This window comes from Homalodisca vitripennis, chromosome 4 (genome assembly GCF_021130785.1).
Source record: "Homalodisca vitripennis isolate AUS2020 chromosome 4, UT_GWSS_2.1, whole genome shotgun sequence".
NCBI classification, from domain to species: domain Eukaryota; kingdom Metazoa; phylum Arthropoda; class Insecta; order Hemiptera; family Cicadellidae; genus Homalodisca; species Homalodisca vitripennis.
Window position 1 is genome coordinate 88,450,823 of NC_060210.1, and position 19,494 is coordinate 88,470,316.

Sequence of the window (19,494 nt, forward strand, 5' to 3'; positions counted from 1 at the left end):
TGTGAAACGTAACTTAACGAACTAAAATGTGAGTGCGTAATGTGACTAGAAATCACGAGAAAGATTTCATCTGTAGACTTTAATTTTGTGTGAAATTTCATTTCTACATGTGCAAGAATGAGTTCTACTTGTATGATGGTGCATGTCCAACCATGGAACTTGGCTGAGCGTCATTAAATGCTATCACTCAGTAGGGTGCAACAATTTCTCTTCTAATTAAAATGGATGTAAAAATTGAAGTACATTTTTTGAGAAATTAATGAGCTGATATAACTTGAAAGTTTGCATTTAACATAAGCGAATCATTTTACGTGACATATGTGGTACTGCGGCGTTCTCCTACCCTTATATATTGATAAGAGGACCAAGACATTTTACAGAATATTTCTCTTTTAGCTTTTGCTCTAGAAAAAAATAGTGTTGCCCTCTTTTAAATCATATTTTTAGTTTATGGGAAATTCCTTCCTTCTTCAAATGTTTTTAGTGGGCATCTAGACAAATTTGGTTTCCACACTAATAATTACCACATTATTTTAAAACCATTCACAAGAGAAGAGGATTAGTAGAATCAGATTTTAGTATACTCTGACTCTGTCATAGCGGAAGACGAGGCGTCAGTAGTTTTGACTAATTACGTGGTATTGTTAATTGATAAAAAGCTTTCCTGGGAATATACCAAACATTGTTTTAACTTATGAAGATTAGATTTTAATTAACTTTAAAATAATATCTGTTCACCGTAAATTAATACATGTAATCTTTTAAGATAAGAATAATAGTTTTTGACACACCGAAACCACTCCATCGCACCACATTTGACCCGGATCCAAAACCGGAGAAATTTATTGGCTGTTAAATAATTTGTCTGAGGTGATGGGAGTCGTTAGTAAGAGGAGTGGGAAAGATGTTCAAGCCATTACAAGGTTGTAAAAACTGAGGGTGCCGAATAAATCAGAAGCGCCTGTCGTCGCTTGGCGGCAAAGGATGGCTTCCTGGAGAGAGACAGAACGGGCACGTAGGGCCACCGTGACAGGTGTTTAGGGTGGCGTGTGACGTGTGGTAGTGATCATGACGTCCTGGCATCGCTCCTTCCGCTATCCTGGAGGGGAGTGGGGAAGTTGAAGACCTACCATCAAGTTACGTTCGGGAATGAAGAAGATAATTTGCAATGTAATATTTTTAGTGAGGCTGTTTGAATTGCAGTGTGGGCGGAGACGGGAGACTCTAGAGACAACTCTCACCCCATGACCATGGATCAGACACAAACTGTCCAACTCTTCCTTACCTATTGTAACTACACCTTTGTAAATATTTATATTGCAAGTGAGGCTGTTTGAATTGCAGTGTGGGCGGAGACGGGAGACTCTAGAGACAACTCTCACCCCATGACCATGGATCAGACACAAACTGTCCAACTCTTCCTTACCTATTGTAACTACACCTTTGTAAATATTTACATTGCAAGTGAGGCTGTTTGAATTGCAGTGTGGGCGGAGACGGGAGACTCTAGAGACAACTCTCACCCCATGACCATGGATCAGACACAAACTGTCCAACTCTTCCTTACCTATTGTAACTACACCTTTGTAAATATTTACATTGCAAGTGAGGCTGTTTGAATTGCAGTGTGGGCGGAGACGGGAGACTTCAGAGACAACTCTCACCCCATGACTATGGATCACACGCAACTTTCCTTCAGCTCCGCTCGTAGTCGCAACAGGGATCGAAAGGGTATGTTTATAAAGACATATTTTTGAAAACTACTTGTTATGTGCTGTAGGGGCCAATCCAAGTAATTATATAACAGGTAATCAAGTGATTGACTGATTTTGTCATTCCTGATTAAAGAGGACATTTTAAGAAATGTCATATGTACCCAAGATGAATAGATGCAGGTATTCAAGTTTAGTCATTGTGATATCTATTGGAACTTTAAATTAACCATTATCAGAGGTTATATCTATTAATAAAGTATTTATTTGGAGCACAATGTACTTCACTTTTCCTCTCATTTTCTGTTAATAAAAGATGGTTTTTTTTTGTTCATTTGTGCTGTACTTTAAATCGTAACACGTCTTCATGTGCCATCTACATCAATTCAACCCAGCTCTCTATCTCCACAGAGAAGATCAGAGGCCCCAGTGTGATACCTTGCGGTGGACCGTTGCTCTATGTGTTACGTTCGCTTGGGGTTGTATTTGCCCACCAAACAGTCAGTTGTAAATATGTCCCAGCAGACAGGTTAGATTAGATACTCCCCATAAACTACTTCCTTATCTGCTGCAGACTCCTGCCGAACCGCTGACGAACTGCCGACATGTTGACTATTGGAAGTTTTCTTAGTAAGTTCAAAACAATTGTTCACAAAAAATTAAAATACCGCAAAGTAACCCATTACAAACTACCATCACAACAAATAATTAATGTTACTTTAATTTAATTGACCACCCTTTTAATGTGGATTAGATTAATTATATGTCTAGTGATATTTTTATATGTCACCACTGCACATTCCATTTCAACAGTAATTTTATAATTTTGAAAGAGTTTTAGTAATGTTGTTGTAAATCTCTCCAGTATAGCTAAGTTTTGAGCGGGCTTTCAAGAAGTACATATCTCTTGGACTATAAATTAGGAAATTGCCTCCGCGTTATACAATTTAAAGGAAGGTAATCAAAGTTATATAATTGAAACACACCCTGACTGTTGTGTTTACCCCAAATAGAGAGGTTTTTGGTATCTAAGTAATGTGCCACGCAGAGCCAGAAATTATAGGCCTACTCTATTTGCCTACATAATTAGGAAACATCAAAGTAATTGTACTAACGTAAGGTGAATAATGTTTATTTAGTAGCATTCTTAATAAAATGAACACTCTGCTCTAATTTTGTGTCAGTCTAGAAAATGATAGTAGAGTACTAACGTCGAAATGGTAATGAAACTAAGCTGAACTCTGATAGTGATTAGAAAAAATCAATGGAACGAAGTAAGATCCTTTCGGTACTCCAGTTCGCGTTTACACAGGATCATTGTGTTATCCCGTCTTGTCGTGTAATGGCAGGACGAGGTACCCAGATCTTTGAGCAACTGCACCCTGGCGGGTACCGTTAGTTGACTATGACCGAGTGGTATCACTGGCTGATAACAGAGGTTTGAACCACCACCGCCGTGATCCCTCACTGTCAGCGGTGTCTTTGTGGCCATCTGTAATTACACTGTTTGGACGGCCGATAGAGTTGTTTGCCGAGCGACAGTAGCCCGATACACACCCTCTACAACGTAACGGGACTCGGGATCAGATCCGAGGAAAGTGGTTCCTTACGCTACGCCCAAGGATTAAAACGGAATAACTTTGTCAGAGTCTATAAATATTTATTTTAAACTCTATCTGATAAGCCGTGTTATAGTTTTTACATTATTGTTCTAAATATGTTGAAGTAAAATTATGATAACAAAAGAAAACCATTGCAGAGAAGAAAATTCCATTAGCTATTTAGATGCATTATCTTCCAAGTCTAGGATTGGGCCTAATGTGAAAAGCCCAGATTTTATTTCAGGAAAAGCATTTCAATACGGCTGAAAACCGCGTTATACTCCTACTTTTGTGATTGTTATAATATCTATATTAGAAATCTGTTTGTGTTAGGAATTTTAAATGCCATTATACATAGTACTCATTTTCTAACTTCGATAGGATACTAGCCTACGATAAATTATCAATTCCTCTAAAATGTTGCAAAATCTTACATTTTCAAAGGCCTCCATTAAGGCTATTTAAGCTATATTCAATCACTACAATTATTTTTTCATTATACACATAGCAAATCGTATAAGAAATCAAAGCTAAGATTAATAAGATAGTATTCTATTTCTTTCTTTATGCAAGTAAATAAGTAAAAGAAAAGAGTTAAAGATGTTAAAAAAGACATGTTTAAGTAATATTTTTATATGACTCCAGACAACTTACCTGTTGTCCATTTTTATATTACTTAATTCATTATGTATTTGTAATACTTCTAGTTATTCTAGCGGTTGGAATATTTAAAATATTCATTATGAGATCATATAAGTACTTTTCTAAGTACTTCCTTATTAGTAATATATTTGATATTAGGTATTTTCTTGGGTCACAACATAAAATTTGACTGATATTGAACCCTCGTGATAAAAATTATTGTAAAAATTTGCAATAATAATAAAAAAACAAAAATAAAACATTTGGCGTAATTTAGAGTCAATAATTACACTAATTATTAGTGTTTTTATTATTCATTATAGTTACTAGTTATTATTTAATTACTCAGGATGACATTTTCAGAACTGAATGGTGCTATCAAAATAGTCTTGAAAACTTTGTAAAATACAGGAAGATTTCAATCTTGTTTTTGCTTATTCTATATACAGCAGTAATTAGGCTACGACATACGCAAATTAATTACGACATAGTTAGTGATTATGTTAAAACACTTAAACTAAATTAATAACTTATGAATTTCACGAAGATAAAGTGCTCTTGCACATTGAGTATAGGTATAACTTATAAAAAGTCATAAAAATTTAAATTTTAGATCCCACTTATGGATTTTGTACGATTCTCTAGTACGAAGAACCAAATTAGGATATTCCTCACGAATTCAAAAACTAAATGTAACATCCAGAAAATTTGTTAACAAAGAGACTAGAATTTACGTTCTGAACGTTCACAGAGATGTTCTTTTCTTAATTGATAATATTTCTTTATCAAGACACAGAAACGTGACAAATTAAGTAAGAAAATATTCAATTAGGCATTCAAAGTACCAATCGGTAAAATCTTCCTAAGTCATCTCCTCCTTTAAATGTTTGGCTAAGTCTTAAATTTCTTCTCGGGCTTTACGCCGGAAGGGACTTTCCCGAGCTCGCAATTTCATTACATTAGAGACGCCGAACCACATTCAAAGCAGCTCTCCTAATTTGTTTAATTTACATATTCTTTTGGGGAAATTGCTTCTTCATCTAATTTTGTTGTCGCGGGGGCTTTGGCTCGGGATCAACTTCCCGATCCTCCCTCTCAATAATTGCTTTGCTCACTTATCAATCAACTCGCGAGACAGCCGAATGAATAAGACCACAGCCTCATTTACACTTTAGTTCCTTCTATTGCTCTCTTGTTTATTGGCACTCGGCCCTAGCCTGAATAAAACCAATTTAGGGTTTGTTGTTATCTGTCTTCTCATCCAGTTGCTTCTATTGCTAGTTATTACTCAAATCATTTCTATCATTTCATCAACAAATTATGATTGATTGTTTCAAGGTATTTAGACCGAAATGTCTTAACTTTGATTTGTTTGTATTTTAAACATCCGTAAGCGTTGTTTATGGCACATACAAGACTCAACATAAGAATAGAGCAAGAAATAACTTTAAATTAGTATATGAAATTAAAATTTTAAATACGATCACATGACTTACAAACTGTTAATCCCTCGACATGTTTTGTCCTCTTAGGAATTAAATGAAAATTCACAGTAGGCTGTCGTTGAAACGACTTAAATCCAAGCATAGGTCAACTTGCACATTACTTTAAGGTATTGTTGAGAATACACCAAGGTAAGAAACTCAATATTAAGGGAAATAAAAAAATTAATGTTTAGATTTCGAATATTAAGTACGAATTATCTTACAAACTAGGAAAAAACTAGGATTCAAAATTGAATTAGAGTAATTAAATGTAAAATATTATACAGGAACTAAAATTTCACAAAATAAACTGTAAAAAAATGTAAAATTTTCATTTAAAATACCAGAAAAAAACAGCAATGTAATGCTTTTTTGTGCATTTCTCAGTCTCCCGAGAGGTGGCGTAACATTAGTTACAACAAATCGTTGTTTGGACCTTACAAATATTTAGGCATTTTTCCGACCTCACAAACAGCAGTTAATAATGACCTCAGATAGGTTTAGAATCCAGATAAAGTTTTCCATATTCTCCATACTCAATGCCAAAGTTCAACTTCCTATTGGTGTTGCAGGGCGAGTACTCTCAGTGGAGCCCCTAGGAGGGATCAAGACAGAAGGAGTGGACGCCGACGACAACTCCAAGGACCAGAAGAACAGCAAGACCAACAAACGACAGCGGAGACAGAGGACGCACTTCACCTCCCAACAGCTACAGGAGCTGGAGGCCACCTTCGCCCGGAACAGGTACCCGGACATGAGCACCAGAGAGGAGATCGCCATGTGGACCAACCTCACGGAGGCCAGAGTCAGGGTGAGTCAGACCTTTGAGAATATTTTATGTAAGTGTCCAACTCCCTTATCAAGAAGAATCTTTCGAAAATTATGAGGTCTTCGAACGACCTCGTAGTTTGATACTTTTCTTTGATGTGATTTAGGAGGAACATACAGGAGAGCTTTTCTCCTCAGATAATAATTATTCAGAAAAGAGCTTGAGTAGATAAAAGAAATAAAAAGTAATGACAAAGTGAAATAAGCTATAAAAGATGTTTTACATAATGAATTTATTTCTGGTGTAACTGTTAGATAGGACAAGAAGATGAATTATTTCATTCATCACATACAGTTACGTCTATTCTTATTTCAATAATTGTGTTACCATTCCAAGAAAGAAGTTTTGAAGATTAAAGTATTATTAATGATTCAAGATTCAAGGTTAAAGATACTGCATGTAAGAAGATAAAATCATGTAAAGCATTGATTTAAATCTAAACAATAGGACTATTTCTGTAATCTGTATCTTTCAAATGGTCAAACTGATGAGATCATCCACTTAGATTGAACTTGTTAATTTTATTCAGAATTACGAAAGCTGCATTTGTAATTTCACCCCTAGCCAAATTTACTAGAGCATCTTTCTGTATAGGGTTTATTAGCGAGAGAGGTTTTAATTGTTTCAACTGAGGAGTGATAATAGCCTTGGTTACCGTTATCAGCTGATAAGCGGCGTGTTGACTCTGATAAGGTGTGCTCTCTGCAGCTTGTTCGCTAAAAGATGGACCCTGTCTTATCTCCAACAGGTGAAATGTTTGTGGTAGTGATAATTCTTTAGTAAGTCTTCACGTCTCGTCAATTCACTAGCTCATTCAAAGCAGCCCACTTCTGAGTGATTCTTACAAAAGTCTAGAAGATGTTTATAGGTTTTGTTGTTTGTTTACATAGCTGTTGCCTCTCTCTTACCTCTTTGTTGTCTATCACTTGAAAACAAATTTGGATGAAAGATTTCTTGGGTGCTTTGTATTAGGTTTGCTGTTACTAATTTTAAAACAGATTTTGATAATACGAGTGACCACTTTAAAACTTATGTTAGAAAGACTTAAGCTTCAGATCATTATTTTCTTACACTAATTTCTGCTTAAGTCAGTTGATTTTGTTTATAAATTTAATGATTATAGGATATGCTATTTTCATTATGCTATTTTCATTATGAAAAACTTTTGTATCTTTTAACAAATGGTTCTTGTATTTTTTTATAATAAATTAACAACACAATCCGAATGGTTTTACGTACGTATAATATTTTTATGGTTGAACGTTCAAATGTCTGCATATCAATATAATGTTTGAACCGCTGATGTTATTTTATTATATCTAATTCTACAGCATATTTAGTCACGTAACTGTGATTTATTATGATAAATTTTCCACGAGTAACGAGGTGACTCATTAGGTCGCAATTTAAAATGTTTACTAATCTGTTACACACAAAAGTTGATATTTGAGTCAACTTCTCTTTATAGGACTTTTTCAACTCTCTTCCACACCATCAGACTTAAAGATTCATAGGAGGATTCATTGGATAAATCTGAAAAGGAAAAACAACCAAAGTGGTGCCTTGTTTATAAATAATGAGCTATCAGCTTATGGTCATGAGGGTCTCCCCATAGTATAACCTCCATAGAAGGATTTTGTCTTTTTCAATGGTTGGTTAGTCTCTTTTCGAAAAATAGGTTTCACCAATTAGTAATATAATCTTTCTCTTCTTACAACATCAAAATACACTACACCGTCCCTTACTAAAGACTACCCTCTTCAATAAGCTCATCACAGTCTACTCCAGTAATTATGAAGTATATAGTAACATGTTTGGATGCGTAACAATAAAAACAGCACTGATAATAGGTGAGAAGATCAATGCTTCAATACTATCTGAATTGAACTTAGATAGTCAAAACACGTTCCCAAGGACGCAGAATATTGACGATACTCCAAGACACCCGAGTCTTACGAAATATCGGTAGAGATAATAAAGTATAGGTGGTGTTATTGGGTGGTTTATAGTGTTTTCTATACGCTGCATACAGACTTGTGATTTTTTTTAAATCTGAGGTGTATTTAACCCATACCACTAACTTCTAAGATCAACTCTAGAGAAATAGTAATTTCATTTGATAAGTTTCTTTCTAAATTTTCACCTTTTAACTTAACCAATATTCCACCTACAATGCAAGTGTCAAATTATTTTTTTATTTCCTTAAATAGTCTTATCGTGTCTCCCAATAGGAGATTCAACGCTATTTGCTGCACGTCGCATTGGACTACAGTCTAAGCTAAATATTCTTCTCTTTTAATGATGGTGATCCAAATTTTGAGCCCAGACAATTATTACTGAAGGATAAGTTGTAATGATTATGAATGTTAGCGTGCAAAATTGCCATGCCCAAGCCTAGAATCGACCCCGGAACCCCTACCATGGTGAGATGCGACGCTAACCACTCAGCTATCAAGGAATGTTTCATTTCACCCTATCAATTATACATTATAGGTACTTCCCAGATGGACAAATTAAAGTACCACCTCCCACATTCAAAGTTAATTCCTTAAAAATTTGTGAAAACTTAACCAAGTAATAAAATCTTTGAAATTTTTGTATTTAATTTATCACGCGTAATTACGATGTGGCCAAATACGTTACCTCACTAGCAAATTCTTGTTCAAGAGCAATGTTAACGGTTATCCTTGAAAAATGTCTTAAGCATTTCGGATGAACTAATTTTAATGACCTCATACGCTAAGTATACTCCTTTATTACCACTTTATTAACAAAAATCTAATTGTTTTTGTTTAAACAGAGTTTAGTCACAGATTGACTGTTACAGTAGAAACATCGAGTCGGAAACTGTGGGAATGTTGTCTCACAGAAGGGAAGTGCAGGCGAGGGTTTGTACAGGAGTGGAGTACGTAAACAGTGGGTGAGTGCGGGGAAGGAAGGGGGTGGTGGTATGTTTATAGGACTGGGAGCGGGAACAGGAGCGGGCGGCCATTGAGGGGGGCGTACATCTTGAGCCGGGATTAGGGATGCAGCTGTGGGGGATAAATCCCTTCCTCCCCCTCACTCCAGACATTATTATCCTGGCCACCAGGGCGCGCTACATCTCACATCATGTGACGTCACAATCGGACAACCTCTCTTTGGTGTTTCAATCAGTACCCTCTTCCTCTTCCTGGTCGTCCAAGACCTCAAATTGTGGTATCGATCCATCGAAGAATGAAATCATTGAAAGTACTACTTGTTGACGATATTATGACTTTTCCTTTGCAATTTCCACTGCTTTTATTTACACTTTATTTTTGGGAGATTTAAATAATCTTTTTCATCTGTTGGAATACCATCAATAATATATCACAGCTAATTATAAAGACAAAGGGAACACAATACCACTCTATCAAAGAGTCTGCAGGAGGTAGAATATTGAAATTGGTTACAGGTTTTGGTGAATTGGACTTTGATTTCTTGCGTCACAAAACACATATTCATCACCTTAGGAGATTCTAAGTCTTGTACAAACGTTGTTACTTTCTTGCGAACTTGAAGCCGGCTGTCAAAATAAATGAGAGGACAAAGATTCGATTCCCGGATATATCAAAAATTTGCAAATGGATTTTGACATTTTCCTTTAAAATCGTAACTAATTAAAATGCCAATGGCGTAGAAAACTCCCGCAAAAAGGTGGAATGATGAAAAGTGAAAGGCTGAAATATAATGTTTAAATCTCCACATAACTGTAGATTTCCCGTGGTTACTACAGTTGCTCATTAGTGACACTTATCCATAACACTGATTCTCCATATATGTTTTTTAAGGAGAGGCCGATCCCGTTTAAGTCTCATTATGCCTGATCTCATTGGCACTGACGTGTTCAAGGATCTTATCAAATAGAACGGAGAGAGCCGGTAAGTTCGGTACTGATGAAAATGAAAAGATTGTGAAGGAAACAGGATTTTCCGGACATTTGCCATCGTTCAGTGAAACAAGTGCAAGTTTATAGAGTTAGTGAAGTTGACAAACAACATGTAGGTTGTAATTCCTGACTTAGGCGTGCCACAACGCTTTGGTAAGATTTGTTTATTTTTAACCTAGTTTGTAATTATGTATTAGATTAGTTCTTTACCAGAAGAAGAGATCAGATTGCAGATCTCGAAACATAGTGTTACTGATTTTTTGTTTCACTGAAGGATGGCAAATGTCCGGAAAAATCCTGTTTCCTTCACTGATGAAAAGTGCTACGGTCACAAACAGGATTTGAAGCTCTCAAATTATATGAAGCTATCTCTAACTCAGATTCAAAGTCCGAATATTAATTATAAATAAGTGACTAGATGTTATGAGTAAATGTTTTAGTGAATGAGTTGCTGTATTTCTGGATATCATTATATACGTTCTTTAAATCCTTATATTGCATAAATTGGGTTTAATATAATAAAAAATATGTCCTGTAAACTTAATCTCAAGTTAAGAGTACGCCACACAACGTGTCGCATAACCGGCTTCACTCGAGTTTGTTACAAAGGCAATCCGACAGAAGAGACCCTCAGGCAGGCAAACAGAGAAAATCTGCCAGACTACTGTGTGATTCAGTCAATTAAATATTGTCTGCAGATGAAATCGTTCTGGAGATACAGGTATACTGGGGACGGGTATGTTTTAGCCAAATTGTTGCTTATGTATATAAAAAACTTCAGATCCACATCTCAATTCGTTCTTGACATTTCTAGTTCTAAACAGACACACAGGCCTATAGATAGAGAGAGAGGCTGATGGAAGAGAAATTAGGCCAGAACCCTAAGTGAAAAAATTCTGGTATTATAGAGGGTGTCAAAGTTCCCTTTTTGGGCAATTGTTCAGCATCCTCGTTCACTTCATGTGCTGTGTGTCCTGGACTCCAAATGGGGGAAAGTTGATTACTTTATCCTTCATAGTTTAGCGTTTTTACACTAATAAATATTGTTTCCAAGGATAAATGGATTTCCAGCTTTATTGTGACATAATTATAAATAATTTCCACTCTCACTTTACATGTAACTCGTTTTGAAACAAATAGTCGAAGGTCTTATACCTATTAGCGAATACTACCTTTCCAGGGGTTAGATAAATTCACATGTGTCTGTCTGTCCTTATGATATATTGAAAACGAACAAACCTGTAGACTTGAAATTCTTTATTAACCTTCATTTCCACATAATGAACATCGAGTTTGATGATGGTACATGTCATTCCATGGTTTTTGGCTGAGCGTTATAATATGTTTACAAGGATCTGGTGACCAAGAAGGTAACGAGAGATTTATGGAATAGGCAAATTTGTAAACAAGTCTTAAGTATTAATCGTATGACATTTTAATGTTGATATTTGATGGAGTTTTTTGGTGGTGGGACTTTCGTTCTTCGTACATTATGTTGGGTCCTTCAATAATCCGTTGTTTTAGTCTAATTGTATATAGACAAGATAGAGTTTGATGACGATTTTGTGTCACTCTACTGAATTTGGCTGAGCGGTAGCAAAGCCTAGGTATTTAATCAGGGTGATATATCAAGAATGAATTGAGCTATAAACTTATGAATGTTGTATGTTTTTCTTAAGCAGCACTAAGGGTACTGCCATAATTTCTCCTTTGTCTGTCCGTATCTGCGAATCTACCTGCGAATTTGTTTTCTGCTGAATATCTCAGGAGCTAATGGAGCTGTGGAATTAACATTTTGCATGTAACGCACTTTTTACTTTGACAACGCCTTTACTCTTCTCCATTTGATAATGGGCAAGTCCTTGTATATAATTCGGCTGAGACTGTACGTAGCCTAACTATCCGAGGATTTATCAAAAAGATTTCATCTGTATATTTTAAATGTGGTATGATGCTTCATTTCTACATAAACGATAAAGAGTTCAATGAAGGTAAATGTTTATCCATTGGATTTTGCTGAGCGTTATTGAAGATCAACCAGTGGTCTGGTAGATTTACTCTTATGTATGTCTAGGAACTGTAAAGATGTCTTTTCTGTTTGATCATCTATCAGTCCGTAGGATATTTTGAGAATGAAATAAGCTATAAACTTGGACTTTGACATGCAACTTCAGCGAAGGCTCTTGTGAGACACATGGCGTGGCCTACTCCTGCCTTGTCTATGATATGATCAAGAATTATATAGGCAATAAGACATTTTTGTAGTAAACAACAAAACCGTACAGACTTACATTTGTTTCTACTTTTTGACACTGGTGTTACATAAAAAAATCTACCTATTTTTAAGGTTTTAAAGAGATTTACTTACCTTTTATTAAAGAGTTGATAATGAAATGAATAGACGGCAAAATATCACTATCTCTACTAATATCTTATAAGTCACGTCGGTTCTTGAACATTTAAATTTACCGGATTCAAATAACACCCTGTTTTAACGCCACGATATTCTTAAGTCTATAATTATAAGTTGACAACATGAAAGTATGTAATAAAACATCATTGTTGCTTCTAATCTGACAAATACCTGACATCCGAGTATCTGTAGTTCCACGAGAGCTGGACGCTCATTTCTCTAATGATATTTTGTTTTAAAAAGAAAGAATTTTATTTGAACCGTCAACCAATACAATGTATCATTAATATAAGATATAACATACTGGGACTGGTGCGCGAGAGATCAAGATCAACAGAGAAAAATGTATTTAAGTCATAGTTCTGTGGAACAATGTAAGGTAGTCAGGTTAGGGGGACAGTGTATATTGTTACAAAAATTATCTTTATTTGTCGATTATAATCGTGTGATAAATTAATTTCAAATATGACACAACAGCACATGGAGCCCAAGTACAATTAAATTTCAAACTATTTCAATGTGAATAATACAAAATATGAGGTGGCCCTTGTATAAAATGGAATACAAGTTATAAAGTCACTTAAGCCATTAGGTACACATTTGTATATATAAATATATATATATATATATATATATATATATATATATATAATTTCAATAAATATTATATAACAAAAAGTACTAACCCAGCCGGCACTCGACCCCCGGATCTCTCACTCGGGTATGGTAATGGACACTGATTATTATTTTTACAGATTCTATTTCTCCCTAAATTGTACAAATCATTTCTTTTGAATTCACATGATAGTCCCCAACCGCAAAACCGAGCATTTGTTGTAATTCCACATTTGTTAGACTCAAACATTATTTTTTTAATTGCATTATTCTTCCTCAGTGCCTTGATAACCCTGCCTTAAACATATTGTAAATAAGTTAAATTTAAGTTGAGAATTAAATAAGCTGTATACCTGATAGTATACAAATTAGTGTACAGCGTTATTGAAGTTAATAAAAAATGTATTGAATACTTCATAAGTTTATTATAACATAATTTGAAATTAATCAGAAATTGTAGTAAAAGCCTATTTATACTGGGAGCCATCTTCATTTTAGCCTCTTAAGGAAAAAGTTAAGGTTCAAACAGTTTTTTCTCCATTTATAGTAATAGAAAATATAACAAGTTATGATTAATATGAATCCAAAATCTGTTTAATGTTTCGATCTTTATGTTGTTTATTCTGAAAAACATGATTATACTTCATTGCTTGAACAATCAAAAGTTATAAACTTTACAAGAAAAATAGAAAGCATGTCGGTTAATTATATCTTTAAAATAAGATATAACCCTTAAATCTACGTAAAAAATAAGGGTGCAAAAGTGTTTTAACATTGTTCTTATAAGTTAATACTCAACACGTTTCATAAAGAGAGCAAAGTTTATACTGTGCTACCTACCATTAGTTTTTAACTGGTAGGTCGGGAGGAAGTATCTTTAGGTAGCAGATCAGAACAGAGACCGCAAGAGGAAGGAAGAACAAGGACATGATGTAGAGTGAAATTGATGGCAGAGACAGCTGTGCGCAGCGCTCGCAGTGGCTGACAGGCTAACTAATAAATTGTCATTTTTACTCGCTCCCAACAACCCTCTCCCTTCACAACACAGGTCTTCCCATCCTTGTGCTGCCTCTGCCTTGTCTACAAATAACTTTGGGACATTTAAATTTAAATATATCACCGAGTAATCACAACATAACGGTGTCTTTCTTCAACTTTGTATGCGTAATAAAATATGAATTAAGGCAAAAGTATGAAGAACATAGCTAAGTGAAGAACGAGAGAGAAATGTCGTAAATAGTAATTGTAACCACAGTTTGACTCATAAAGCACTTGAAAGACCTTCTAAGTTGTTCAGGCGAAAATGAGGACATCTTTCGAAAACAGGAAATGAATTCCTTTGGGATAAGGGGTTGGCTTTTAGTGGCTAATCAGAATCTTCCTTGGTATATTTTATAAATATTTAGGCTACATTTGTTACTATGCCACATGTAAAATGTCATATGCACCAACAGATGTGGAGAAAGAAACAGGAGGTAATCGACAATTTTCCAGTGCGGACCTTTCTCCAGCGAGCGCATACTTTGCAGGCGAACTTAATGCAAGGAAAAGTCCAATACCGGAACCCCACGACCAAAAGATTGTAGCCTCAACCTAAGTTGAAAAGATCATTTTACAATGCCTCTTATTTTTTCTTGTACTAGCATAGGCTACGCATAATCTCCCCTATATCCTAACCATATCTGGCGACTAATCGGCCATGAGCTAATAGTGACGAACAATCCTTCAGCCGTGTGATCCGAAGGGATGAAGAACCGAAGGTAGGGATGAAGAACCCAAGGTAGGAAGAACCGAAAGTATGAAGATTCGAAGTTATGAAGAACCTAAGGTATGAAGAACGGTAGGAAGAACCAAAGGTAGGAAGAACCGAACGTATGAAGATCCGAAGTTATGAAGAACCGAAGGTATGAAGAACCGAAAGTATGAAGATCCGAAGGGATAAAGAACCGAAGGTAGGAAGAACCGAAAGTATGAAGATCCGAAGTTATGAAGAACCGAAGGTATGTAGAACCAAAGGTAGGAAGAACCGAAGGTACGAAGATCCGAAAGTATGATGATCCGAATGTATGAAGAACCGAAGGTATGAAGATCTAATGTATGAAGATCCCAATGTATGAAAATCCGAAGTTATAAAGATCCGAAGGTGTTAAGAACCGAAGGTATGAAGAACCGAGGATATGAAAATTGAAACCTGTATTTATCTTAGACACTTGAATTGGTGCGTCAATTTTATATTCAGGCCTAAATAAAAACCGCTGAAAATTAGTATTATGGCTTCAGGAATTGACATTTTAATCATAAAAAATTAATTTCGTTAAGAAAAAAATATTTAAACAGAAATAATTGTATTAAGTTATATTCAAATAGATTTAAAGTCATAAATGAATGAAACAAACAAATCAGTGAGAAGGTGTCCAAATCGCATTCTCAAACACTTTTGAAATATCAAGCCTCTTCATGATTGGTACACATCCCTTTGTATTACGGGTATATCCGTTATAGACCATTCCCATGTCTTTGGATACTTGTAGTGACGCTATTAAGCATAACATCTGCTATGATGACATACAGTAAATTTGGGACTTCGGTGACTTGAACAGAAAGGATATATTCTGAATAGTTCTTTGGCTTGCCAAATTTAAAAAGTCAAACAAGTTATTAACTTGGGCAATCTACATCGCATAGGGATAAGTCAGACGAGTTAACATGTATCCTGAATAGGGGAAACCAAATACAAACCAGACTTAAAATACGGAAACTGTTAATATTTAGCTATTTAGAATTAAAGTTGATAGTTATATCAAATTAAAGGTATTTTCTTTATTAAGAGGCGCATATTACATAAACTAATAATTTTTTGTGATTATAAAGGCATAAAATAAATAATAAACACACTACTTTTTCATACAGTTGAATGTGTTACTACACATAAACGTCACTTTTAATAAATCAAACAATACGATATACCTAAATATTAAAAAGTCAGAATTTTCAGAAAGTTTTAAAATTCAAGTTTTGAAACAATACCTATATTAATTTATGAATAGTTAAACATTTTGGTAATCATATATCTTCAAAAATTGAATTGAAACTTAAATGGAGCATTAATTGGTACAAAGTATCACACATACTTAATGGAAAAATAAACTTAAATTCATTATGGTTTTTTATCATAAGCTGTGGCCATAAGGGCTTGAAAAGCTAAATACATTTCCAAACATTTTTCCAAGTTTTCAACCGGAGTTGTACAATGCACATAGTTTTTTTTTAAGTAAACACTTGGAATGCCAGTATAAAACATAGAGACATTAAAAAACATTCTAAGAATGGTGTATCAAACTATATACTCTTCCCTAACTTAAATTTGTTGTTTTTTGATAGTATGGTTTATGATTATCAAAACCAAAATATACATAATTATTTACCATATTAAAATAAAATAACTAATATAATGCATCGAAAATAATAAACGAATAATAAAACCTTCTTGGATGGTGTATAAAGATAAAAGTATCTTCTTCAAAGCTTTTAAAATTCTCAACGTTCGTAAAAATAGTATTTTTTTGTAACAAGCATTTTGAACTGCAAACCCTAATAGTCTGTTCATTCTCATATAATCAAGTTGTCTTTGAGTTAAAAGTGAAATGATCCAGTAGGCTACATGAAGCACATTCCGGAGTAGCGGAAAGAGATACACAATTGTATTATAAGTTGTAACGCTTCAATGACAATTAAATCGCATTTATGTGAGTATCATGCTCACTTGCATGTTTAAGTAGTATAATACAAATTATAAAGTTTGTTTTACCTTAACAACGATGTCTGTTTAAAATAATTTGTATTATTTTCAATAGCATATGTTGTTGAAACTCGAAGACTATTAAATTAAAAATAAAAGTGTTATTTTTCCATAGTATTTCATAACGTTGTCTCTCGTCATTCATTTAGTTCAAACTAGTCTATTCTATTTAATTAAGTATATTTAACGTATCCTGTATTGCATATGTTTCCAAATGACGACACTTTTTTTGCATTCACGTAATAATAATAACTTGTTCATCAGTTTTGCTGTAAATGAGATATGGACCCGTAATTGGATTTAGTGCTTTTTTAGTATTTAGTATTTTTTATCACACATTATTCTATAAAGTTTTACATCATTTACTACATAAGCTACAATTTAAGTTATCTTTTTTCTGGAGCGCCCATTTGTTCTTTAGCTTGTTACCCTTTTAGTGCATTTTAGTGATTTAACTAAAGTAAAGAACTTGAATTTGCTAAATATTAATTTATAATTTCAAATTAGAAGCAATAGTTAGATCTCATTAACTTATAATGAGTTTCTGTTTACTAAGGAACAAAAATCTATAAATGACATAATTTCCAAAATTAGTTTATAAGCGTTATTATATTCAAAATATTTTAACTGCTTCTTCTTAGCATTTTACAGAATTTAGAAGAACTTCAAAATTAAATTTGGTTACCATAATGAAACAACCATTTACAGTACTTAATCAGTGCGACTTTACGCCAGTTACTTAAAGCTTTCATATACAAAACAAAATCAGTCAAACTTCTGCAGTAAACAAATAATTGGTCAATAACATTAAGTTCGAAACATCTCTAACTCAGTTTGCAAACAAATTTTTCAAAATAATCTGAAATGACTATTGTGCATATATCCTGCACGATATTAGTTCAAGTCCCATTGAAAGATAGACTAGTGATTCATTGACATGCTTCAATCATTCCACTCATACATGATTTATTGGCATCAATCTTAATTTTAATATATTATATGATATCAATGTATCAAACATTGTAACTATAAATGAAATGTTATTTAAATACAACACTCGAGACAAACTCAGGAAAGAAATGCAGGTGACTTTATATACGAGTTTGAAGTTTTATAACGTTAATCATGAATACGTTTTACAAATTTATGCAGTTAATAAATTTGAATTTTGAGGTTAGCTGCAGTTAAACTTCCTCTTAGTTCAGAGTTTGGAATCTGACACTGTCACATACTTGACTCCTGGAATGTGACACTGTCACATGATTGACTCCTGGTACGACACTGTCACATACTTGACTCCTGGAATCTGGACACTGTCACATGATTGACTCCTGGTACGACACTGTCACATACTTGACTCCTTGAATCTGACACTGTCACATGATTGACTCCTGGTACGACACTGTCACATACTTGACTCCTGAATCTGACACTGTCACATACTTGACTCCTGGAATGTGACACTGTCACATACTTGACTCCTGGAATGTGACACTGTCACATGATTGACTCCTGGTACGACACTGTCACATACTTGACTCCTGGAATCTGACACTGTCACATGATTGACTCCTGGTACGACACTGTCACATACTTGACTCCTTGAATCTGACACTGTCACATGATTGACTCCTGGTACGACACTGTCAAATACTTGACTCCTGGAATGTGACACTGTCACATACTTGACTCCTGGAATGTGACACTGTCACATACTTGACTCCTGGAATCTGACACTATCACATGATTGACTCCTGGTACGACACTGTCACATACTTGGCTCCTTGAATCTGACACTGTCACACACTTGACTCGTGGGATCTGACACTGTCACATGATTGACTCCTGGTACGACACTGTCACATACTTGAATCCTGGTACGACACTGTCACATACTTGGCTCCTTGAATCTGACACTGTCACATACTTGACTCCTTGAATCTGACACTGTCACATGATTGACTCCTGGTACGACACTGTCACATACTTGAATCCTGGTACGACACTGTCACATACTTGACTCCTGGAATCTAACGTTATGTTCGACTGAGAAGATCCAAAAAATACGGTGACGAAGAAGTTCAAAATGAACTCTCTCCATCGTTTCGACATCAGAGACACCTAGACTACATAATGTAGTGTAACGTATATGAAGATGTTTTGGTATTTTCTAGAGCTAAACTCAAAATCCGCGTTGAATCAACCCTCCCCAACAGCTACGTTATGAGTAGTTAAGACATGTTTTATTATATCTGTCACCTTACAAGCTATGTTTATATTAGTAGCTGCGTTACTTAATTGGAACTTATTATAGTTTACTTAATTTGGATACTAATATTGTATTGGAGAGGAAAGAGCATATGGAGTTCTTTATGTTGTGTATTGTGTTTGCAAATCGGATAGTGTGAAACGTCTAGAAAAATAAGGAACAGCTTATTTCCAACTTCAAAAATAAACAAAAGTATAAAGTCTAATCAGTCCTGTAATTT

At 34.7% G+C, this 19,494-nt stretch overlaps 1 protein-coding gene across 4 annotated transcripts in view; it reads left to right on the plus strand.

Annotated features, from left to right (window-relative positions):
* The window catches only part of LOC124359723 (pituitary homeobox homolog Ptx1-like), a 97,244-nt gene that overhangs the window by 42,945 nt on the left and 34,805 nt on the right, over positions 1–19,494 (plus strand). For all 4 annotated transcript variants that reach the window (XM_046812696.1, XM_046812698.1, XM_046812699.1 and 1 more), the window contains exons 3-4: positions 1,627–1,731; positions 6,012–6,250. In XM_046812696.1, coding sequence (XP_046668652.1) covers positions 1,627–1,731; positions 6,012–6,250 — 344 coding nt within the window. The remainder of the gene's footprint in view (positions 1–1,626; positions 1,732–6,011; positions 6,251–19,494) is intronic.